At 38.1% G+C, this 26,386-nt stretch overlaps 1 protein-coding gene across 19 annotated transcripts in view; it reads left to right on the forward strand.

The window, feature by feature from the left end:
* The window catches only part of NRXN1 (neurexin 1), a 682,260-nt gene that overhangs the window by 578,842 nt on the left and 77,032 nt on the right, over positions 1 to 26,386 (forward strand). For 10 of the 19 annotated variants that reach the window (XM_059468828.1, XM_059468830.1, XM_059468833.1 and 7 more), the window contains 2 exons: positions 6,074 to 6,163; positions 7,592 to 7,911. In XM_059468828.1, the coding sequence (XP_059324811.1) occupies positions 6,074 to 6,163; positions 7,592 to 7,911 (410 nt within the window). The remainder of the gene's footprint in view (positions 1 to 6,073; positions 6,164 to 7,591; positions 7,912 to 26,386) is intronic. The other 9 variants (XM_059468835.1, XM_059468837.1, XM_059468838.1 and 6 more) reach the window with 1 other exon arrangement.

Genomic DNA, 26,386 nt, shown 5'->3' on the forward strand with positions numbered 1-26,386 from the left:
CAGGTGAATGAGATGTTTTGGCACAGTCTGTAAGATAAATGGACATCTTTCAATAGATGTGGTAATTGTAATCTTAAAGGCAGACCTGAGTTTTACTTTGTTTTTAGCAGTGCTATAAGCCCCTAGTGAGAGATTTTACTCTTCTGTGAAGACTGCTATCAGTCATTCTGTGGGCAAATAGTCTCTTTGGATGCTTAATAGTCATTATAAGGAATTTGGGAGTTCCTGTAGGGTGTAAAGGGTAATATTATATTATGGTCATTTAGTATGAACTTGCCAGGTTTGGCACATCAAAATTGAAAGTGGTACTTCATGTTGGTTTCTTTCTTTATAGGTTAAATTTTCTTGAGAAGGTAAGGCATTGAAGAGCTGCACTCTTATTTATTTGCTACAGGTTCTTTCTCTACTTTAAGAGCTTCTTTTCACTTTTACCCTCTCACTGAGCTGATGGTGAGGTTTGTTCAAAATAGTCACATTCTGCAGCTCTGTGTCTACCTTCCCTCCAAGCACTGGAGGAAGCCCAAATCAGCCTTTTGGGTATGTAACTCCTCATACAACACCTTCAAGACTGACCACTGCATCCTCCACTGCTACAAGGAGACCTGACATCTTTCAGCAGCAGGAAAGGACATACACCTTCATCTGGTCCATCCAGAGCTCACTCCTGGATCCAGCACTGGCTAGACAATCCTGTCAGCAAAAACAGAGGTCAGAGCAGTGTCCACAACTAACACAGTGACTTCCTGAGCTGAACTTGGACCTCTTGCCTACCCCATGCCACCCACGCTGTGCAATGTGTGCACAGTAATGGAAATGGATGGTATGAAAGTGTCGCAGACATCTTTTTATGAAAAATCCTTTCCTTAGGATTTTTCCTCCTGAGAAGCTGAGAGGTCTCAAGAACAAAATGTAAATATTATCTGCTGCTGTGGAATGCAACAGGTGCATCTGTGATTGGCCCATGTTGGATGTTTCTAATTAATGGCCAATCACAGCCCAGCTGGCTCAGACTCTCCGTCCAAGCCACAAACCTTTGTTATCATTCTTTCCTTTCTATTCTATTCTTAGCCAGCCTTCTGAGATGAAGTCTTTTCTTCTATTCTTTTAGTATAGTTTTAATGTAATATATCTCATAAAATAATAAATCAAGCCTTCTGAACATAGAGCCAAAATTCTCGTCTCTTCCTTCAACATAAGACCCCTGTGACCACCGTCACAATTAAAGAACTTTAGTATAGAACATTACTGAGATTGGGATTTCATTTCCTGGCTATGTGAGACTGTTTGGGAACTATTTGCCCCCTATATCCCACCCTGAGCTGCTGTGGCTTCCTCTCATGCCATGAAACTGAAATTTTAGTCAGATTTCATCCCTAACTGCATCTGGAGGAGTGATGAGGTCTCTGCCTTCCTCTTGAAGATGTCAGGGGAGTCATGATTCAGAAAAACCAGGGAGAGAGAGTTGTTTATAAATGGAGAGAGACCTTGCTTTCAACACTTTGTTATTTATTTCCCTAACAGATCACTGGGACTAACAATGTGAATTTGTATTCTGTTAAAGGGTTTGTTTCAAAGAAAATGCTCTCTAGTCTAGCTTGCTCTTCACAGACTCACGATTTTCAACCTTCTTACTTATTCCCTTTCAAGGATGCTGCTATTTCACATCAATAACTGACACCTTTATTTCAGAGCACAAAATAGAATTACACTCCAGCCCTGACAATATAATAAATCAGGAGGGATAAAATACATATTAGTGAAGTTCACATAGTTGGTTTGTCCCAGCTGACCTATAGATATAAAGGTATGATTAAAGGTTTTTTTTGGACTGCTTCTTCTCAGTTGTGACACAAGATTTAACTCTGACTCAAAGATTTGACCTTTGCTGCTCTTCTCTGCTTACCTTGATTCTTTGGAATTATTGTTATTCCCTTGAAGCCTTTCTGCCAGTATGGAATTAACACTCTGTTGTGACAAAATATTGTGTATTTGGCAGAAGAATGAAGCCATCTAGAATTCAATCAGGTTAGACAATGTCATGGTGCACATCCTGAGTGAATCATTTCCACCCAGCTTTTTTAATCAAAGAAATCTTGGCCATAGAGCCTGGAAGAGTAATGCTGGATAGGCACATAGCTGTCTACAATTAAATTTTAGGCACATCGGGGTTTTTTTTTTTTTTTTTTATGAATTACGATTGAAAGGGTGCCTGCCAGAGCACTTAATCTTTTCTGATGGGTAACAGAATAAAATCTCAAAGCTGCAGGTTTGTTTAGAGCATGAAAAAATTTATTAACCTTCTTGGATGTGTTTTTACTGAAGAAGTTCCTTGTGGTTCACCATATTGGTAAAAACAAGCATAAATAAAGGAAGGTAGAAAAACGTGAACGGAATACTCCTGAGGAAAACAGTCTGTAGTATTTATGGTTTCTCTACTGGGGATGAGATTATAAAATGAGGGAAATGCATACAGTTTTACTGGGTCTATCCAGATTTGTTGTATGACCCCAACAAGATGATTGGGAAGAAGCAGTTATTAAAACAATGTGTGTTTTTTGTTATATAGTAAATAGGACTTTTGTTGCTTTTGATGGATTTTCTGTTATTTTCAGTTCTGTGAATATTTTTTTTCATGTAGTTGTTATGTGTATACTGTTTTCATCATTACTAAATCCATGTGTTCTCCTTGAAACTAAATCCAGATAAGTTCCACACCATTTCCCTCTAACCTTTCCATTTATATTATATACTAGAAGAATTTAGCCTAACGTAATAGTGTCAAATAGAGATGTATTTCACAGTGCACTTTTCCTCTGATGAGGAATGGGCTAATGTAATCAGCAATTATTTTTTTGTGTGACCTTTACAAATCAAGTTGTTATTTTCTTGCTTTTTATTTGAATTTTGCTCCCAGTGGTGCAGGACTGCTGCAGCTAGTATGAAACATAATTTATTGACAGAATCACATTATAATAGTCTCAGAAACCATACGTATTGTATGTTTTAATGAAATAATTTAAAGAAATGTGTAAACTGGCCAAGATTAAATTTATGCTGTTAGTTCACAGAGGAGTTTCCAGGATCACCATAGAGATGTTCTGGAGCAGCTGCAGAGTAGTGAGAGATGACATTGCCTAGGATAAATCCCATGTTAGTCATGGAATTGCAACAGAGAGTTGCAGTAGCACTGATGATCCCATCTCGGGGCTGCAGGGGCTTCTCTTACAACATGATCCTGATCTGCACCCACTGGGTGAATAATCAACAAAATTTAATGCCTCCCCACTATAGGCAGTTGTGAACACTTAGCCATAATTTCCTTTTGGGAACTAGAGAGAGTTTGTTCATGAAAGACATCCAGTGAGTAACCGTGCGTGAAGCTGATGAGTGAATGATGATCTCTATCCATGAGACTTATTTCCATTATGTTAATGTATTCTTTATGCCCACAGACCTCTTCTGAACAACTTAGCCTTTCTTATAAATGACAGAGAAGAGTTTCACCCACTCCCCCATTTTTTTTTAAATATAGATAAGCAAAAAAAAAAAAAAAGGGTAGGCAACGCTAACTTAAACTCATGATTCATTAACTGTAAGTTAGGGAAACCATTTAGAAATAGGATGTTCTCTCACTTATTCAGTGACTCAAGTGATAAAGCCTCAATAAAAACTGTCAAATATCTTATTGAAAAAATAAATGTGTTAAAAGTAACTGACTATCTGAAAATATAAATTATTACCTCACTGGTTTAGGTATACATATATACACACATATTTTGATGGAAGATACAAATCCAGAACAGAAACATGTAAGACCATACATTTTTTCCTTTTCTTTTCTTTTTTTTTTTTCTTGTGTTGGTCACATGACCTTTTTATGGAGTTTTTTTTCTGGTACTTCTCAAATTTCCATTCAGTCACAGGAAGTTTGCTGTAAGAAAAGGAGGCCTGGATGAAGAAAAGCAATTTTAAAGATCAAAACAGGAGAAAAAAAATTTAAAACTTTCTGTACTCTCACATCATCAGAGTGGTTGTGTTGTGATGTGTTTAATTCTAACTTTTCACTTTCTTGGAGAAGTACAAAAGGAAAAGTTTCCGTAAAAAGTTGGATGTTTCAGTCCTGTTTTATGGGAAATACATCTAAAAGCTGAGAACAGAGAGAAATGCACATACAAACATAATGTGTATATTTTATATATATGCATATGTGTCCATGTAGTTTTTAATATGACATGCACTTAGATGTTCACATATTTACTCAGAGAAATTGTGGAACCACCCTCTGTGGTTGTCTCAATATGCCCCATCATTGGAAGGGCTCAAGGTCAGGTCAAATGGACTTTGAGAAACCTGATCTGGTGAAAAGTGTCTTTACTGATAGCAGAGGGGAGGGAAGAGATGATCTTCAAACATCCCTTGCAATGATGCCAACCATTTTATGATTAGATATTGGAAAGGGAAGGAACAGGAAAAGGCCATCTCCACAAAAGCAAATAGGTCAGCTTCTGGCATGGTGAATGATGTCCATGCTAAACCAAGTAAGGGATTCATGAAACATGGAAAATAGCAGTTCTCAGCACTGTAGAATAAATATCTGCATAAAACAACCATGGTTTCATTTGCAGTTCTTGGGGGCTATTGTACTGACTCTTCCCTGCAGGCCTGTTATGGCTTGTAATTTTGTGACAAACTGGGACACTGATCTCCTGAATTTGGATAATATTTCTGTTTGACAGTTAGCAGTAGGGTCTTTCTAGCTCAAGAGCATATTTTTCTGAGCACTATGTGGGCTTACTGCAGTGTGTGCTTACATTTCCACTGCAGATACAGGACTTGGTTTCTTAGTTGGTTTGGTGGGTTTTGAAGTACAAGAAAATATGCACATTTGAGCCAGTAAGATTGACTTTGTATTTGGACATGATTTATGAATGACTGCATTTTACCCATCTTGCTCATCTTTCAGATTCTTCACTAATATGAACCAATAGAATGAAAGAAAAATACATTGTTGGTCTAAACTGCCTCCAAAAGCCTACATATTGAAGGAAATATTTAGGTTTGCCATTCTCCTAAGTAGCTTTCTAAGTGGTATTCTGAGGGATCACAACTATATCACTCAAACACAAAAAACTAAAATTGCAAATAAATATTTAAAGTGTTTCGCTAATTATTCCTCATCTGCTATTTTTCTGACTGCACCAGCATTATTTTATCTCACTGTTTTAGTGAAAGAAGTCAGAGATCTCTGCACTGACTGAGAATAGATACAGTTGGCAAATATGACAAGTTTGTCCTTTGCATTGCTGGGTTCTGGTTAGTTCTTAACTTATGAAACCCCACCCCAGATGGCCTCTTGCTAAATTTTAAAGCACTTGCACCTTTCAGAACCAGGCTACCTTTCAGCAAGTCACTTTTGTCAAAGCCTTGGTGTTCCTTCAAGACATTGTCAAGGAGTCTTAAGAAAATGTACAAACTGTGAATGCCCTGGTCTGTTCTGTACCATGTATTTGAATCTCTGAATTTTATTTAAATGAAGCGAAGAAATGTGTATTTTTTCTGCTTAGGAATAAGTTACAGCAGGACTATTATTAGACAGAAGAAGTAAGTGTGCCTTAGATGGTGATTAAGTGTTGTGTTCTTCTTCTTTAAATGACTAATCTGGAGTGAGAGGTTGGATGTCTTTTGAAAACTTAAACCTGTTTCACCTGAACATGTTTAACTAGTTAATAAGAAACATCAAAAAAGACAAAACCCTGAGGTCAACTCATTTTTTTGTAAAGCCATTCGATGATGTTTAAATTTGTTTTTTGGGTCTGTCTATAACATAAGTTTAATAACCTAGCTCAAATGCAGATTTCTAATTTTCAATTAACATAGGAATAATTTTGTTTGCTAAAATAAAATAAATGAATGAATGAAAAGTCTGAACCATGAAATGTTCTAGGTAGCACTTTTTAAAATTCCAAATTTCAAAAAATCATGTGGCAACTGTATAGCTCAAGCTTTAAGTATTAACTTTTAACCTTTGACCTTACAGATTTTAACCAATGAAATGTCTCTTTAAACTTTAAAGGAAACAATGATAACGAGCGCCTGGCGATTGCTAGACAGCGAATTCCATATCGACTTGGTCGAGTAGTTGATGAATGGCTACTCGACAAAGGTAAAAAACATTGATTAAAACTTCAAATAAAAAAATAATTTGAACATAACCAAGTAGTGCTTCATTGTAACACTAATAAACATAAAAAATAAATTTCAGTAAAACTAAATTAAAACAAATTTTAAAAAGTAAAATATAGAGTAATATTTGCATACCTTGTATAATAATTTCTATACATTTCTAGAAGTACCAGCTGTTTAATAATCTTACCCTGTTAACTTAAGGTTAAAGGGACTGTTAAATATAATCCACTAACTCAATCTATGAAGGTACTCATAGCAAACATTAACCAAAAATTATAAATCATTCATAGATTATATTACATGTTCCAGCATCTAAATTATTAACTAAAAATATCTGTAGTTATGATATCTTCATTATGGTCCTGAAAAAAAATTTGTTTAAACTGTAGGTGTCTTAAATAGTGGGCAATATGAATTGCCAATCAAAATGAAGTCCCTTTAACGTTTGCAACCTTCTAAGGGGATTTTGGAACAAACACTAATTAAAACAGATCTTAAAGTTGTGTGCATGCTTTTTGTAAGCAGAAACCAAATAGTCACTAAAGTGACTATTCTATTTACTAAGAGTGGTACTGTTGCTGAGGATTTCTCTGTTTTAATGGAAATGTGCCATGATTTCTCCATCGGTATGTGTATCATTTCTGAAGCCGCTTTTACATCTAAAATCTTTTATTTTAATTGATAGCCTTGCTGAAAGCCAATCAGACATCTATTTCTGAATCTGCTTCTGAGATACTTAGTGCAAACCATGTGTTTCTTTTCAGTGTGTATGTTGAAGGGAAATAAAACATTTAACTACAAAAATGAAATATTTAATTAAAAATGTAAATATTCACTTACATAAAGATGAAAAAAATTACTGCATAAATTCTTTAAAACTCACTTGACCTAGTGACTTGATGGCATATATATATAAACTTTGTGTGTATATACATATTTGTATATGTCTATACATACATAAACTCATTTGTACATAAAGCTATAGGCTCTATGTGTGGAAAAAAAAAACCAACAAACTTTTAAATGTTGGCAGACTTGAAGAAAAAGTTATTTTAAGGAATTAGAGAACCTGGCATTCTTGAGACACACCAAAAGGTTAACACTGCTTTCAGGTAAAAGGGAGAGGGGTATATCTGGTAGTACCAAACATTTGCAAGTATATTTGATTGGCCTTTTAGCAAAAAACATATAAATCTCAAAACGTTGTAAATTAAGAAAAATGCAAATGCTCTCAAAATTTATGCATTTCATGGACACCTCATTAAAAAGCAATGAATTATGAGTCAAATCCTTTTCTTATAGTTTATTGCTCTCATTTTTCACCCCATGACAATCTGTTATCACTCGTGTAGAGTACAGCGTTCACAGTCAACATTTTTGCATGTATATAATATTATCTTCACAGGGCGTCAGCTCACAATCTTCAATAGCCAAGCAACCATAAAAATTGGAGGCAAGGAACGTGGCCACCCTTTCCAGGGCCAGCTCTCTGGTCTTTACTACAATGGCTTGAAAGTTCTGAATATGGCAGCAGAAAATGATGCCAACATCATGATAGAAGGGAATGTGAGACTTGTTGGTGAAGTGCCTTCCTCTATGACAACCGAGTCCACAGCCACCGCCATGCAGTCGGAGATGTCCACGTCAGTCATGGAAACCACCACCACCTTGGCCACCAGCACCGCCAGAAGAGGAAAGGCTCCGACCAAAGAACCCATTGGTCAGGTTAGTCACCTTCCTCACCTTTTGCAAATGTCTTCCCACCTCTGAGCGTGGCTTCCTTTGTCCCATTCCCTCTGCTGATGAAATTGTTCCCCCTTTAAAGAAATGCATGAGTTCCTGTTGAAAGTTCTGTACCGTACGCATCTCACGGATGTGATGCTCACCAGCATTTTGAGGGAAAGTGAGGGCTTTGCTTTTCTTCTAAATTAGGCAAACCTACCAGTTCAGATTGTTCTGGTGCTGAGTTACATTGCTCTGCCATCCATCTTCATAGTGGTGCATATTTTTAAGTACCCTTTCTTCCTTTGATGGCTTACATCGATTACTTTCAGTGTAGGAACGCAAGATGTCTGGAATTAGAGATAATGAAATGAAGTGGTGACTTTATCCATGAGATAGAGAAAAGAGACTCAGTTTTAAGAGAGAACAGGAAGGAGGTGTGAAGACAAAAAGTTGCAAGAGGCTGGAAAAGAGGGAATTAGCACTTTCTCTAGTCCCACTATTGATCATCTTCCCTGGCAGTATTCCTCACAAGAGGCAATGGCAGCAGGGGGAATTAAGAGCACTCTGCACCATGGGAGATTCAGGCTCCAAGTCATGGGCTGTTGTTTATTGTTTGTTGGGGTTATTTGCATCTCATGAATTTGGTGATATATTAAATAGCTTTCAGGTTTTGTCAGGATCTCTGTATAATATGTGGGGGAATTTACTTATTGGGAAAGGAGGGAAGAAAAGAATGTGAATGAATTAACCTTCATCTTGTGTATTTCCTTGAGTAACAGCAGTCAGGCATTGTGCTTTAAAAACCCAAAACTTCTTTAATATTTATTCTTTCTTAAAAAACAAAACAAAACAAAACAAACAAAAAAGAGACAAAATCAAACAAAAAACCCTCAACCAAACCAAGAAAAAAAAAGTACACTGCTAAAAGCTTTTCTAATGTCCTTTTGGTTCACATGCTTGTGTGCCCACTGTGGCACCAAGCCATGACAGACAGCTGCACTCCTGAGATCCAGAAGTAGGACAAGGAACACAGAAAGCACCATGAGGGAGAGACAGGGTATGCTGTATTAGGTTCATTTGCTCAAGAATGAAGCACATTCAGGTTAGACAGAGGCTGAGGTCAGGTTGTCTGTTTTCTGTGCAAAACCTCAAGTCACAGAGTGAATTGGGGCATCAAATTTGACACTTCAGCTTTTCTGTCTGTAGTATTTTTGTATGCTTTGTACTATGGATCAAAAACTGTGGCAAAGTAAATGTAAAAATTGTTATTTAGCAAACCTGAAGCAGTACATTTAAGTTAAAAATGAGCCTTAAAACAAAAGCATTTTTACTTGCAGGCTGCAGGAGGCTTTAAATAATTATTGTAGTGAGTTATAGAGTTTTGATAAATAGCAATAGATTTTATTTGTTCTTAATTCTGTTTTAAATAGTATCTTGCATTCTATTATCCAACTAGTCTGACCTCAGTATTTGCAGCAACACAATCTAAGACTTCACCAAATTTACCAAAGGGAAAATAAGTCTCTAAAATGTAGAACACACACATGGTGTGAAATAATTTGAGGTAAATTAATGTTACTAAATTAAAATTAAACAAAGTTTAGCTGTTCCAGTTCCCAGCATACTGTTGGCCTCTGCCACTCTTTCATGTTACTCCCAGGCACAATTTTGGAGGAAAAACGTCACAGGGGCCATTCTCAGTTGTCACCTTGCATGATCTGTAGGCAGCAGGAATTTACTGGTATAATTGCTGTGCCAGTTGGCCTCAGTTTTTGGGAGTATTCCCCAGTATAATTTACACACTATTTGCATGTTTAGCCACTAAGACTTTTATTTTTGAGATTTTCCAGCGGGATATTTTTGGAAGAAAGTTTTCTTAAGCTAACAACTGTGGTGGGGTGTAAATTTTTCTGAAGAGGGGAAACAAAACTATTTGGGCAAAATGGCTTTCCAAAGCTTTTCTGTTTCTAGGCCTGAAATAAGATACGGCCCTTTTTTACTCTGTCAGAACATCTATTCAGTTTTTTAGAGGAGCTCACTGCCACTGGGGCTGAGTGGCCTCAAGGCATTTGTGCCATTTCCTCATCCCTTTCTGGCTGAAGTGGCTGTGCCAAAATGCCATGAGCTCTTTGATTCCCCACCCTGAAGGGCTTCCAGCAGGCTCCAGGACCTCCCAGAGGTGCAGAGCATGGCTGCAAACCAAGTTTTGTGTGAAAGTTTTTGAATGTGAAAGTTTTGATCAGCCTCTCTCACCTGTTAGCCTGGCTGGGGCAAGGGCTTCATGCATCTGATGGGAAGCTCCTGATTTAGGAGCCTGACAGCAACATTTGTGAGCAAAGAATTCCATGGTAACATCACTGCAGCACTTGGGGCATTCTGAGTGTACAAATGAGCCCTTCTTGACTTCATCTGTGTCTGAATGTCCTGCCTGGTAGAATCTCTGTGTGTCATTTCATACACTTAATTAGTCAGGGACTGCAATGGAGCACAGTTTGCCATTAGGCCTTGATTTGATTTTGGGAGATCCATAGCATCCTAAAGTCAGAGCTGAAATTTGTCTGCAGGATGCTATACTACTCATGCCACAAAGACCTAGGAAGATACTGAATCACCTTAGGGACGTAATCTCTTCATTCTTATTCTACCTGGATATCATAATTTCTGATCTTGTGACCCATAGGGCTCCCATGGGTCTGTCCTGCAGGGTGCTGAGTAATCACTTTCCACCTTAATGTCACTGGACGTGAAGGCACTCACCATGTCATGAAAAAAAAATTCACCTTTGATTTCTTCATTCTCTTTCATTTTTGTCCTTTACATATTTTTTTCCTGATTTTTGCTTATATATAACCTCTGCAATGGTGTCAACTACACTGACATATGGTAATGCACAAGAAGAAAAGTTACCTCTCCAGCATTAATTAGGTTACTGAGGAAAATATGCAGCTGAACAGCAATTGCTAATGAAAAAAACCTTACATTACTGCAAACCAGTGCATGGCTGAAATAGAATAGAAGCAAATTATCTAATCAGTCAGAGATTGTTTGCTCCATTTGCAGAGGTATTGAATTAAATTAAAGATTGCAATACTTAAAGAAGATCATTTAAATCTCTATTTATAGGAAAGGTTCTTTTAAAAAACCTACAATGTTTAATTGATGGAGTCTCTGCTCCCTCACAGATATTAACAAAAGCAATATATGATGCAAGATCCACATGGGACTTCCAGAAAGTGTGTTGAATACTGTTGTGCATGATTTTAGATGAAGGAGGTCTTAGTGCTTCTGAGTAAGAAATGCTTTTTGCTGAAGACTCTAAATGAAGGTTTTCCCAGCTTGGAAATATTTTAACAATGGGTGTTTTGGTGATGACAGACATCTTAATTATTGCACTAGGAAATATACATTTTTCTAAGGGGAGAAAGGTACTCAAAGCTTATTGAATGTCAGTAGTAGGTGAATGCCTGATTTTCCTTAGTGCCTTAAATCCTCCCCCCTACTCCCCCTTTGATTGTAATGGCATCCAAGCTGTCAGCCTCCATGCAGGGCACTGGGTAAACACAGAGGAAGTGAGAGTCCCTGCCTCCAGTATCTCATAGAATAAACAAGAGGTATCAGGTAAGGAGGAAGGGAAAAAAGAGGAAATCAGGAGGCAGGAGGAAGAGGGAAATGAAGCAAGCATGGTGTTTCAGTGTTAACAAGTGTGCAGATTCACAGCCATTGCGGGAGGGACATTTTACTGCCCTGTGGTTTTTTTTATCCAGGCTTTTCAGACAGCTGCAGGATCACCACAGAGCTGCAGCAGATTCTGCATCTCCTGCCAAGCATTGGCGCAGAATTGGCACCAGCTGGGTGGGCAGTGAGATGTTTCCTGTGCTCCATACTTTGCCACTGGCACGTGGGGGAAGCCCCAGCCATTGGCAATGGGAGCTGAGGATTGATGGAAAGGTCCTTTGCTCCCCCCACACTGCATGGAGGGAGGCTCAACATTTTGCACACCTTTATGAGCATGGAAAGAAAACCTCCAGCTTAATTTTTGTGAGAACAGGACTTGTGTTACATGAAAATATGTGTTGCTAACTTTTAGGGAACCTTAAGTATGCACTCAGGCTCAGAAATCATTAATTTCTTCTAAGAGTATCACCTTTTAATGAAGTTTTTCAGCAAAATGATACAGTTAAGTTCTTCCTTCTCTTTGCCTTTTATTTTTAACACTTTAAAAAAGTCTGATTTGCAAGTTTTTCTGTTCAGTCATGAAGGTGATAAACATCTTTTAAAACTGAAAATAAAGATTCTGGTGTTGTAGAACTCCAGGAGATGAAATGTTGAGCTAAACATTGAGTACTGCAAGGCTTGCAATAAAAATTGCAAGAGTTGGCAGAAGCCTGAAAGGCTTCAAAAGGACTTAGATAATGGGTTTTGCTTGAATTAGGAAAGCCCAATCAGGCCTTCAGTATCTCTTTGGCAAGGCTTTGTGAATCTGTATTAACTGGAAATCGTAAATGAAGTGATAGTAAATCAAGAATAATATGCTCATTTCTCATTCCTTTCTAAGGATTTGATTATGACAGCCTATCCACAGACCAGCCTCTACTCTCATGCACTGGAAACCATTTCTGAAAATTGTGTGCAAAATAGCTTTTTAAAATTTTCCATAACATATTCTGGCAGTCCTCCTTGTTCTTATCAATAACACTAAGCCACTTAGCCAGCAATTGCTCTATACTGTGAGATGATTACATGTTTGGGAACAATAGGCACTGATTTTTGGTCAGGCAGAACTAAATCAATGAACTGGAATTTGGTCAGTTGCCTCGGAGGGCATACACCAGGTGAAGGGTAGGTTTCTTTACATATATTGAAGCAGCAGATTTAAATAGCACTCATTGTAGCAGGGACAATGACAGGCTTGGCTCAGGAACTTCACCTGCCAATAAAAACAAGCACTGCAGAAAACAGGGGAGTTATCCATGGAAAGAGTTCAATTTTAAGAATGGTTGTTGAACACATGACCTCTACACAGGACAGCAAATGTGAGCATGTTTTATGGAGATTCACTGATCATTAAATGAATGAAGATAACATTAACAGGATGAGTTTTTTCCACCCATTTTGGTTTAAAATTATGTGCTGTGAGCTTTGCAAAGTCCTATTTCTATTTACAAGTTGTGTTCTTTTCATATATCTGCTTCCAGTTCTTTCCCTGGATGGTCACACCAGATTTCAAGGTTCATCAGCCCCAGCAGGCAAAGCTCTTCCCCAGGGCTCTGATAAATCAGGAGTATTTGATTCAACAGATGCTCACTAGTGCAAAGTGAATCCCACAGATCCCAGTGTCCCAGTGCTCAGCATCCATACGTGTCCCTTACCTGACAGAGTCTGGAAAATTTGAGTGTTCAGGACAAATCTCATTGGCAGTAGGATCTCTGTGAAAAATGGTAGTTGTGAAGGTATCAATTGCAGGTAGACAGAAATTTAGCTAGGTGCGTGAAACCCTTCCACTTTTCCTTGGGTTTTTTGGTTTTGGGTTTTTTTGTTTGTTTGTTTGGGAGTTTTTGGGGTTTTTTGGGGGGGTTGGTTTGTTTGTTTTTGGGATTTTTATGGTTTGGTTTTTTTTTGTTTAAAATTAATTCTTAATCATATTAAGAATTTTAAGATTCTTCTAGTGATTTTTGATAATTTAATTAATTGTTTTAAAACATAATTGTCAAAATCTCTGGCACTCAAGATGTCTAATAAATTGAAAAAAGGGCACTGAACATTAAACTTATCAATCTTTGTTTTAATATTTGCTACCTGATCACATTAGATTTTCCCATTTTAATGCAAAATATTTCCATATTGAATATTGACTTTTCAGCTGGAGTACTGGAGTTCTGTAAATAGGGTGGCTTTAGAAAGTTCAGTACAACTGCCTCTTGAACTGGCTCGTTGTTTCATTGTCTTCAAGTATTATTACATAATCTCATGGTTGTCTGTCTGTCCCTCTCAATAAATATTGCATTCCTTGACCAATTCAGTCAAATCTGGTTCAGCATAAAGATCTCAAGGATATTAAGCTCCCAGAGAATCTGAATTGTGTCAGTTCTGGCACCCATCCTGGTCTCCTGTTGCATATTGCAGAGCCAGGTGTTCCTCTGCTTTGTGTTTAAAAAGTAAAGTTGAAAAAGAACAAAGTGTGTGTGTGTGCTTAGGATGAGTTTCTCAGAAGTTCCTCAGACTCATCAATGTTTCTATATTTTATCAATGTTTTTGAAAATCTTATCATATAGCACTTTAATGTATAAATGCTCAAACAGTATCCTTAATTGTGCCAAGCTCAGAGGATAAGATTTGCTGTTTGTTGTTGTTGGCATTTGTTGGAGAGAAATAGTTCATAGAGGTTCTTTGGAGCACAGTGGAGCACCAAAGGCAAATCCCAACCAGTTGCATGGAAAACTGCAGGCAAAGAAACATCTGAACATGGTCAGCAATGCTATTTCATTCCTACTGCACAATCCAGAAAAGACTTCTGGTTTGTCTTTGGCTCTCTTGTGGATTTCCTTCACGAGGAACCATCCAGGTGGGACGGGTTTCCAGCCCCTCCAAAAGGAACCCAAACCATGGAATTTGTGTGCAGCCAGTGGGATATATCTAAAACCTTGTGCACTGCTTTGAAAATACCCCCTGTGTTGTATACACACAGGGAAAAAAATCTGCTTGTAAATGAAATTACAGCAGTGTTAATAATCCAAAGAATGGCAAGATGCTTGCCTAAATTGCTGGTTAATTAGTTGCAAAAAAAATTCTTTTTAAGTTCAGTTGGAGAGAAAAGGATCTCAGGCCACTTGCTGCTTTAATTTTATTGTTCTTTCATGTTTAAATGACCAATTTAATTTCTAATAATTTGCTTTATTATGGTTTTTTTTAACCCAGATTAATCTTATCCAGTCTCAAATTCTGACACATTACCATTTTTAAATAAGGTGAAATTTAGTAGAGCAGTCATCTTGGTACCAATGTTCTTTCATAGTGTGCTGCCTTTCTTTATTCCTAGTAAGTTGCTCATGTCATGTTAGGAGAGTAATATTTCTAAACCATCCCTTTGCATAACATGGGACAGCATCAAACTGTTGCTGAGCAAACAACAAATTTAGCAGTGATTTGTTGCTGGTGGAAAATATTTCCCTCGTAGTCACACTCTGTGTCAACCTCTTTTCTTAGGAAGGATCCTCACATGAAGAAACGCTTGGATCTCTCTCAAACTCTCCAGTTTCAGAGTTTGAGGAGCAGTGCCTTCCACTGTTCCTTCTCAGTGCCTGCCAGCACACTAAATAAACATTAGGATTACACAGAGATGGGATTGTTTCACCCAGGTGGAACAAAAGGTTGGTGCTGAGCTGGTGACCCTTAACTGCACCATCACATGGCTGTAATGCGTTTTTCTGCATTTGGGGTGGCTGAAAAAGGCTGGGTGTGTTACAGTCACTGATTCTCAGAAGCCTTGAAGGATAGAAATCCTGGTATTGTGTCTCAGAGCTTCTGTTCTCCTGTGAAAAGAAAGCAAGAGTCATTCAGTCCCCTTATCACTTTCTGGAGCCCTGCTAAGCCTGAAGATCTCGTTAACCACTTCCTTTGGTGCATTTTTATGATTGAAGCGCTGTGTGTGTTTTACAAGCTCGGCTCACACAATTTCCTTTCAGAAAGCGTGGAATAATGCATTCTGTTTCCTTTGTGTGCGATTCCTGAGAGCTGAGGGAAAGAAAAGCAAATTGAGTCAGGGTGAGACTTTCTTCTCTGAGTGGTGAGAGCCCAGAGCAGGCACCCTGCCACGACAAAGCTTCTTCCAAGTGCTGCCACACTTGCAGCCCCCCCAGTGCACTGCAGCAGGGTCATTCCTGCTGCTGGCAGCCAGCCAGTGGATTCCAAGGGTTTCCTCAGCACATGGGAGATGAATTTTCTTTCCATATCTAATTAATCAGGCTAATTGCTGCAAGTTGCAGCGTGCAACCTGCTTTTATGTGTGGCTGGCAAGGATCTGATTACAAGAGTCTGTTGTGTGATGTGTTGTTGAACATCAAGCATGTATCAGAGCTCTTCAAAATGTAGGTGATACAACTGCATTAAATACTGAAAATTTCTTCTAAACACAAGGGTGACAGCAATGTGAGAAGCCTTTCTGCTCATTTACAGTTATTAAGACCAAATCTTCCTTCACAGGCATGCCTGCTTCACAGGCTGCAGATTATTTTCTTTAATCAAACAATTCTTGGGACATTCAGTTAATTTATTATAGAAGGTTTCTTCAAAACTCTATTTTTCCCCGTGGGTAGTATCAACATCCTATATCTATCCTGAATAACTCAATAAGTACTTTGTGATTTATTGAGTTATTTAATTTAATCTGTTAGCTAAACTTGTCTTTAAATATTTGTTTTCATTCAGTAATCAACAGTTGATTCGAACAGCTGAAACTTATGTTTTGTTTATATGCTGGCATTACTTCAGAGTTAGATACTTCCTAAGTGTTATGTCTTGATGCTCTTTGCCTAGAACATCTGCAATTCTGTTATGAATAACTTTGCATGCAGTGTTTATTTCTTTGCATAGTTTTCCTTTCACTTAATGAACCTCTGTTGAAATGTCTCTTTTTTGCAGTATGGTTTCGCAAGCACACACATATATTTATACACACCCAGACACACAGATATGCACATTTTTAAAAGCCAGATGAAGCTATTAAATTGGAAATTTTTTACTGAAGGGGAGCAGTAAAGTCTCCAAAGGGACTTAAGGAAGAAAGCTATGAGACCTGCCAGTTTCTCCAAAGAGGGAACATAAATGATGGGCAGGGGCATCTGCATTGAGGAAGAGAAGGATAGAAATTTTTCCTTGGATCCAACTATACCACTCTCTCCTAGAAGTGCATAGGAGCATGGGGTGAGAAATAGGAGCCTTTTTCTTAAAGTCCACTCCGGAAGCTCTCATTATATATTTCTCTCCATCAATAAATAACCAAGCACTTCCCAGCTGTGAGATGATGATGGGCTGAGGATCAAATCCATTCTTGACTTTGATGTGTTCAGATACATCATCACTTCAGGTTGTGTCTGTCTCTAAAAACACAGTGGTGCAAGTACCAGGTTTTGGGAGAACAGGTAGCAGGTAGAAGTAGTTCTGGAAAGGGCAGAAACCATGGGGGAGGAAGCCTGAGTGAAGAGATTCCATGGTGCTGATATTCCCTCAGATCCCAGAGGAAAGAGGCTCACAAGGCGAACAAAAGGCTTTGAAGGTCCTGTGTTATCTTGTTAGGTCTTTAAATCCAGCCACATATTAAATGTTTGGGGCTTTGTGGGTGGATCCTATGTAAAGGAAAGACTGAAGGGGTCAACAGGGCCTCTGAAATAGTCATCAGCTTGCAGGTTTTTTCCTCAGCTCCCAGCATAACACTATAAATTCAGAGAAGATTCTGACATGAATTAGGAAAAAAAAAAGGATGAAGTCATAAAAATGGCCTTAGCCATATCTCACATGACAGTTACATATTATTTTCAGGTTTTTAAAGCAGGACATCATTATCTGTGCTGAGTGATGCTGTGAGGATGCTGGGAACAGCACCAGTGAGGTTCTGATGTCCATGTAGCTGTAGCTGATTCCACTGTCTAATAGATCATTTGCTTTTCTCTTCCTGTCCAGATTCTCTTGTGATTTTCACAAATGTGCCAGTATTAATAAACTCCAAAGAGAAATATTCCCCCTTCTTTATTTCTATTTCAGGTTATATTTTGGAAAAATGAGCGTAGATCCTGTCTCCATGTTTCACGAGGCCACAAATTCTCTAAAATTAAGTGTCTGGGAATTTTACTGAATGCTTTAGGGACATCCATCTAGACTTAATGCCTTCAGAGAAGCTGATAATTCCTTACATTAATACGAAGACTTAGTTGCTTAATTCCAGGCTCCCAGAGTTATTAAACACGACAGTCTGAATGCATTTTCTGTAGGTGTGATGGACTTGGTAATTAACTGATGTAATCCATACCAAAGCATTATCAATACCTGCATATCCCACAGGGTAGGATGGCAGTGGTAGCTAGATATGTGTTGCCTTCTAAAAATTAAGTATTTGCCTACGTATTTGAGTGTATAAACATAATATTTTTTGTTACATTTTTATGGTGAGGTGATGTCCAATTGTAACTAGGATAGCATGAATGCTTAAAATGTTTCCCTGATAATGATATTAACATTTTTTATCCCTAGGATGGGTGATGGTTGCTTATGTCACCATACATGGGAATAATCTTAGAAATATTTTCTAAAGCGATTAAAATGGCGAAATATTATAGTTAAATGAGGCATAAAGGCAGTTGTGTTATTTTCCTTTTGAAATGACAGTCATGGTTAAAAGCACCTGCAGGAGAGAAGAGGTCAGGATGTGGTTATTGCCTTCCCCAATGATTGATGGAAGTATCATTTTTGATGACCAAAAATAGTTTTTCAATTTTTACCAGCAGCATACCGAGAATAAAAAAGAAAGACTTCTTTTCAAACCTATTTCTGTGTGATTTTTTAAGATTATTATTCCTCATAGTTAAGTACAGGCAAATTTAAAAAAAACAAAAGAGAAAGTTTTAAAATGAAAATCAAAATAAGACCAGTGTTTGAAAAGTGTTTTGTGTGTATTATGTTCATCTAATTAGACATAAACCTGTAAATGGCTGAGATCAGCCCAATGTTTTCAGTCAACTGTTTGAAAAGCTTTGCAAATCTGTTGATGCAGTGCCTCCTCTGCAATCTTAACTGACTTCAATATTCAAAATTTTGCAATAGTTTTTGTAGTGCTGAGTCCACACAGAAATAGAGAACATTATCTGTGTTTTTAGTGTTATGCAGGTAAGCCTCTAAAGAAAATCCTACAATTAATTTAATCCTATACTTAACATCTTTGTTTAATAAATATCTTTATAAATTAATAATAGCTATCAGTTTGCTTAGCCTGTGAATAGACTGAAGTGCTTTTTATTTTTCCATAAGAGGGAGGTAACAGATGTCTGACATGATAATTCCACCATATGGCAATTCCATTTTATTTCTAGTGCAATATTAAAATAATAATGATGAACGCTGAGCAACGTTGTTCATCTTCGTAGGTGGAAGTTTCAGCATTGTTGAAAAAACAACTAGGTTTGATTTTAGCTTAGAGTTGAACATTAGAAGAGGTGTATTCTTGTTTTCCCTCTAGAGTCCTGGGTTGGTAGTAAAATGAGCTGGATAACTCAACAAGAATGGTTTTGTAATACAGTGTGCCTTCTTTTATTTATTTCTTTTTTTTATTTCTGCTGTTTTGAATATATAACTGTTCATATTTCAGCTTGTACTCAGGGTTTAAGCACGTTTTCCACAGAATTATTACTTGCAAATTTTGCTCATGCGTTTGCTCATCAAATTTTGCTCATTACATTGCAAATTTTGCTCATGTTCAGGTGTCTAACAAGCCAAACCAAATGGCAAGTTTACCTTATGTCAAGGCAAGGTCATCAGTAAAAAACTCTACTCACATGACCTAGGCAGATGGAGCCAAAGGGTTTTTCCTCCCTTTGAAGAAAGAAAAATAGATCAATATTACAGGAAGTATATTCAGGTGTTTCACTTAGGGAACGAGGAGAGTCCATATGCCCATGGGAGAAAATAGGAATTTAGAGTAAAACTCCTTGCTGGCATTCCTTGGTCTCAAAGAAGCGAAAAATGCAGTGGCAGAGGTGAAAGCCACAGTGTGAGCACAATTTTATTTAGAAATACTAACAGTAAGATAGAACTGTAATGGTGCATTTCCTGACTATTGGCTGTAATCATGGAAATTGCTTTATTTTTTTCAGTAGTGTAAAAGGAAATTTTATAAAATCTATTGTTGATGAGTAAAGTACATGAGATTTTTCAGATAATGCTTGTGGGGCTTCAGTATGCAGAGGAATTCCAGTTCAAGATAGTATTTAAATATATGTGTTTTCTTTAAACCTGTTCTTAAGTAAATGCTGGGATTGGAAGGGATTTAAACATGTCCTTTTCAAGTGTTTTCTTGAATCGAGTCGTTCCTTGAAATTAGAAATAATTATGTCTGTTCTGGTGCCATCTTAACCTAGGTCTAAGCTAAAGGTAAAATCTCAGTCCGTTCTCATTCATTCCCTACAGAAGAAGTTCTGTTCTCTTTCATCTCTCTAATTAAGATGTGCCATGAGCAGTGATTCTGATATCTCAGCCACTTTTCTGTAACAGTGAAAATTTGAAATGAATGAAATGCTTCATTTCTATCCAAGCAGAGCACCTGTGAATTACATGCTACAAAATCTCACCCACAGGTGATAGGGCATGCAAAGTGTACTCTGATTTGCAGGTTTTAAATGGCTCATTAATTATCAATGTCAGCATGATCTTAATTGTGGTTCTTTGTGGCCAGCAGAGCATTTACTGGTGATCTTTAGAAAAGATGGCTCATTACTTTGTCAGCTCTCCTCCTTTTCTTTCCACTTGCTGTACCACACTACTGACAGTTAAAAATAGATGAATAATTGACAGATTGTTTTCCTACATAATCTGCTGACATATTTGCCTCAAGAGCCTGTATTTAACTTCCTGTGGGAGAGGAGTGATCTGTGGAATCTTGAATAGAAGGTATTTAAGGCTGCGAGGCCTTTCTTTGTAAAGATGAAGTTTGGACAATGAAGACCCTGAGAAGTTAGATAGGAGTAATTAATATTCTTAGAATATCCTGAATATCCTATAGTTATAAGAGTTTTGGTGAAGCTTAAGAAGATTCAGGGTGCTAGCACATAAAACACGAATACACATAACCATAAACAAAAGCAGACCTCAGATATGTCAATATTTTAGCATAATAAAAATTTTGGTATAACTTTCTCCAGTACAAACTTTGATGGCTCTCTCCAAGTTTCCATCCCTGACTTTGACAAAGAACTGGGATAAAGTGGCTGATGCTACTAGTGATGTCAGTCCTTTTCTGCCCAGGCTGGCAGCAAATCTCGCATTTAATGCTGGTTTTCACTTGTGCTCTGGGAACTGGGGTGCAAAGGTCCATTGAAGGCACCGAGGGTTGCAGCAGGTATCACATGGAACAACTTGCAGCCACTCTTGACCAAGAGGAAACTGCAAATAGTGAACTAGAGAGGAAATTCCCTGGGCTGTGCTGACAAGTTTCTTAGTATTGTCATAGCACCTAAATGTTTGTTTCTCTGAGAGGATTTGTTTCTCAAAGGACAAAAAAGCTATTAGTACCATTGAAAGCAGCCAAACAGCTAATTCTTAATTTTCTTTTTTTTTTTTTTTTTTATTTTCTTTCTTTTTTTTTTTTTTTTTTTTTTTTTGCTTACAAGATCCTTGACTCTGGCAAATAAAAAAAACCTGTTTGATAACTGTTTCATATACCAAGCCAAATTCTCAGTCACTGTGGTACAACTCCATTGACTTCAGTTAAGGGCATCAGTGTAGCTGAGAGGAGAATGTGAGTTGCAAAATTCTAATTTTCGTGTTGTGAGAAAAAAAAAAAAAAAAAAAAAAAAAGAATGCAAGAGTTCTTGGGATGAGAGTTTCAAATGAAAAATAGGCAAAGAGACAGTGACCCACCTGGGTTTGCAGTCCATCCTTAACCACCAGCTAGTCAGGTAGACCCTAATATTGTGTGCTGTGTATGGCATCTGCAAATGAGCAAATATTTAGGCCCAAAGTCAGTGTTCTTTTATACAGGACAAATTAGGAGCAATAGAATTGTGCTTGGATAAGACTCTCTTTTCCTGAATAATATTTTACCATCTCAGGCAGTGCATTTAATTTGCTGAACAAATCTTCTGATTCAGATATTGCTGGAACTTGAACATTGTTTGAAGTCATGTGGGACGCGACACAGTTGCCTACACAGAGGCCTATAAAGCCAATTTAGCTGCTTTTGTGGCAGGATCTCAAAACTTTTGGAAGACTCTCCCTCCAGATTTTCTGTTCTTTTGCTCAAAAGAGGATGAAACTCCCAACATAATGTCAATAACACTAATATTTAACTTCTAACTAGAGTGTCACTTTGACTTTTGCTAGAGAGAAGGAATTGCTCTGCTTGTTTTGCCCAAGTGACCAGTTCAAATTCAGCAATCAGCAGAAACAGGGAAAGGGAGAGCTTGGGTCCCAGTTGAGTTTTACCATATATAAAAAGTCAGCAAATGGTTACAGATTTACAACGCACACAGCCCTGAACTGCATTCATCAGACTTTTCATTAAAAAAAAAAAAAAATCATACCGCTGAAGAGAAGAAAGTATTTCAGGTTAAGCTGCAGTCCTAGTTTTTCAAACAAACAGGGTTTTTTTTCTACTCTCATATGAGGAGGGTAAAAAAGGTAATTGTATTTTGTATGGTGATAGAGAATTTGTGCTGGTTTCAACCAGCTGCTGAAATCAGTGATAAGAGGCACTGGCGTCCCCCACCACTGCAGGATAAAAAGCTGCTGCTGAGTCTATTTCTCAAGCTTAAGCCAAATTGCTTTGAAAGCTTGTGAAATTCAATTTGCAAGAGAATGGAGGATCCTCTCCATGTAATTTCAAAATGTGAAAAATAGTAATTGCTTTTACTTCATTCAGACTATCTGGGTAGGTAAAATGGCTGCAATCCTTTGGGCTTCAGCCTCCTCTGCCACTGGAATCAGGAAGAGAGGTTGAACCCACACCAAAGAGTGGGAGATGCTGGACCCCACATATTTTTGTCACATCCTCTCCCTTTGGTGGGCAGGCACATCTGCTGAATGGCTGTGCCTTCCTATCTGCTCAAGGCACTGCTTTGTATCTGGAAAAATCACACAAAAAAAGTTTGTTGCAATAGCTCTGTCTTTAACTGATCATGTTTGTGTTTGTTTCTTCAGCGTGGAGGATAATCCTGTGCATGAATAGTCTGGCTTGATCTCAGATTTATAAAGTGTTTAGATTTCTTCCATTTGGTGGAGAACATAAGTATTAGAGGATTTCTCACAAGCCTCCTGTTAGGAGCCATCCTTGATCCTATGGCTGGCTTGCCTGCTGGTAATCTTTCTCCGTGCTTGAAGAGCTGACAAAAGCATCTGGGTCTCTGGCAGTAATTAGGGCAAGCTAACTGCCTGCTGTGCTGGAAAGGAGCTCTGAGTTTTGATGAAATGCAAATACAAACTGCAAGCTGGCTGGTTACAGATGCATTGTTGCCTTTGTGCAGGTCTGTACCTTTACACAGAGGAACCACTGCAGTTCCTTGTGTTTAACCGAGTCTCTTATCTCATGGGATTTCTTTTAACTCAGAATTTCCACTGATACTCTGGTGGTTTCTCGAGAACACCAAGCTCAGAGTGAGGCATTGGTTTTTTTTTTTTCCTTTTTCCTTCTCTTGCACAGCTGTAAATGTAGAATTGCCTTTACAAATTAATCAACAGCTTCAGTTTTCTACCGCTGAGCTTCAAAAAGGTAATGGAGGAACCTTCCTCTACCCCAAAAAACTTCATAAGGCATAGAGCAGCAGTCCTCTTGATGTCAAGTCATTGAGTGTTAAGTATTGATGAAGTTTCCTCCAAAGTAAAACATATAAGACTGTAGGTGGAAAAAATATATCCTCAGGCTGCATTTTAGTAATTTTGTGTCCAGGAAGCCTACCTCTCCTAAAACAGAACAGAAGCAGGAGAAGGGATGCTTAAGATATATTTTATTCACACTCACAGCATCCACTGTGTTTTTGTGCTCACGGGCTTGAACAGCTTTGTCTGCCACGGAGATGATTTGTAAACTAAGGGTGTAAGTGGTGTGTTGTCAATGACCACATGCCCAGCAAAAAAGTGTTGGGAGCAGCAGCTAGTTATGAAAATGTATCTATTTGGATGGTTTTGTTTGTTGTGTGTTGGAATTTTTTTCTGTTTGTTTGGGGTTTTTTGTTTTGTTTGCTTTTGTTTTTCTTCTGTTGGAGAGAGTAATGGTTTAATTTTTGAGTAAAATCCTGCCTGGCTTCTCTTAACTTAGGGCAAAGTAGTCCTAGGGTCTGAAGATGCCCTGGGATCCTGCTTTGTCTACAGTTCTGTCTCTGTGACAATGTTTATTGGTCTTGACACTCCTTTCTTTGATATCCATTACAGTGCCATTACAAGGGTTCTTATCTTCGCCTAAAAGATAAAGCATCGTCTTCTGATTTAAATGATAAGAAATAGAAATCTGGCACTATAAAATAAGAGATTTTGTTTTCTGTAAATCAGTAAATCACCTGAAGGCTTTTTTTTTTAAATCTTTGTCTTATTTTATTACTTCCTGATTATCAGATCATCTTCTTGTATTTCTTCTCATGTTGTATCATCATCATTTCTTTACTCTCTGTAGGAAGCAGAGCATCCCCTCCCTCATCATAAGCATTAGCACTCCACCATAGACTGACTGCAGCTGATGCTATTAAGTACTGCAGTTATTTTTTCTTTTCTTTTCAGAGGTAATTATCCAGAAATGCTGATTTATTTCTTTTTAAGATCATAAATGCATTTGCCACAGCACTGCACCTTTGCTGTCACTCATGCTCAGTTCCACCATGGTGTGCCCTGAATCTGTTTTGTGATACATGACACTATTATATCTCAGGGAGATTTGCTCTTCCCTTCCCTATGTAGTATGATTAATTTATATGCAGTCAATCCATGCTTGGAATGAAATAAGTTTTTCATCTTTCTGCCTTTTTTCATGTTTTTGTGCTCAGTGGTTTATTTTTTAATTTTTTTTCCTGAAAGGAAGGTTTCTGCAAAGCTGTTTTGGCATTTATTTTCACTGAGAAGCTTAGTTAAATAATTGAAACAGCCAAGAAATGGCTTAGAAAAGGGACAAAATGTATTTTCTTGTTTTGCTTCATGAGCAACTGAGTTTGAATACCGATGCAGACACTAAAGTAAATTAGATTATCTCAGTTGAGTATTCTGCACCACAGTTCCAATCCCCATCATTGTCCCAATCCCTATATCTACAAAATGGAAAGATTAAGTAATAATGAAGACATGTCACTGCACCTGCTTCCACAGTATCAGGCTACACAGAGTAAATTCATCCATAGTTTTGCTCGTCCCCCTCTGGCATTATCTGTTGTTCCCAGCTCCCAGATGAGGGCTCCATAGAGATCCCCACAGACTCTAAAACCACATTTCTAATTGTCGGCTGTTCATGTTTGCCTACAGATTTTGAAAACAAGCTGCTTTTAAAGGTCTCTCTACACAAAGTAAACTGTAAGCATCTGACTTGATGTGTGGTTTCATTTGTTAGCACACCACTAAACTGGAACACTGGTGAAATGCTGAACATCTGGCACATAAGGCGCTTTGGCGGCTACAGCGCTGTGGCTGGCACGGGCATTTTCTCAAAGGGTGTTTTGGAAAGGGTAAGAGCTCACCATGACAAGGATTTCAGCCCTGTGTGTGGCCTCTGAGTCCTCCAGAGCCACCCCACAGCAGCTTGTGTGCTGCACAATCCGGGTTGTCTTGCAGCTTCTGGGCTTGCCTGTGGCATCCTTTGCACATCCAGCTCAGCATAGCCCTTGGCTCCTGCTGGCACAACTTTGACTTCCCCAATGACTTCTAAGGATAGGTGAGCTGAACATATGATGAACACATCACACATGTGATGTGGCAACAGAGGAAATAAACTCAGGAAAATGCAGCAAGTCCAGAAAAAAGGATAAAGCTCTGATCCCTTGCATTGTTGTGCCCTCTGAATAAATTACAGCCATGTCAAAGCTTTGTTGTGCTTTGGCACTGGCGTGGCCTTTGGCTTCTAGTCTCTTTCCTTATTCCAGCTATTTTTTTTTCTCTTTAAATTCTTCCTCCTTTATCAGTCAGCATTGTTGATGTAAGCTTTATATTTTTTTACACATTTTTTCCTGCTTCACTGTTCTGCACTGTGATGATGCTCCTCTTTGCTGTCCTATAGCTGTTTTGATTTTGGCTGGTTTTGTTGTTTTGGATTTGGTTTTTTTTTTTTTAACATCAAATGGCTCCTTGTTGTTAAGGTCATCTGCCACCAACATCACTGAGAGAGTCTGAGTTCCATGGCAGCCATGTAATTGACTGGATATCATCTCACTGAAAGGTCACAGTATGCTTTAGAGGGTGCTTTTCCCTTGTCTTAGCAGCATTTTGGATAGGTTGTTTTGCTTTGTGCAATTGCAGACTCTTGGCTTGAACTTACAGTTTTTCCTATTCTGTAAGTGGAAACTATATTCCATATTAAGCATAATTTATTGCACTCAACAGCTGCTGTTATGATGCATCAGAAATGGCCTATCATGATTGATATGTTTACACTGAACCACAGCATCTGGAATGATTTCCCCATGCATTTCTGTCCTCATCTGCTCAGGTCTGAAGCTTTGGGAAGGCAAGACACATGAGATGGGGAGTGGGAGGGAAGAATCCTACAGACCCTGTAGCTCTCCCTGACTTCTGCTGATTCTTCAAC

This window comes from Ammospiza nelsoni, chromosome 3, assembly GCF_027579445.1.
Source record: "Ammospiza nelsoni isolate bAmmNel1 chromosome 3, bAmmNel1.pri, whole genome shotgun sequence".
Lineage (NCBI taxonomy): Eukaryota > Metazoa > Chordata > Aves > Passeriformes > Passerellidae > Ammospiza > Ammospiza nelsoni.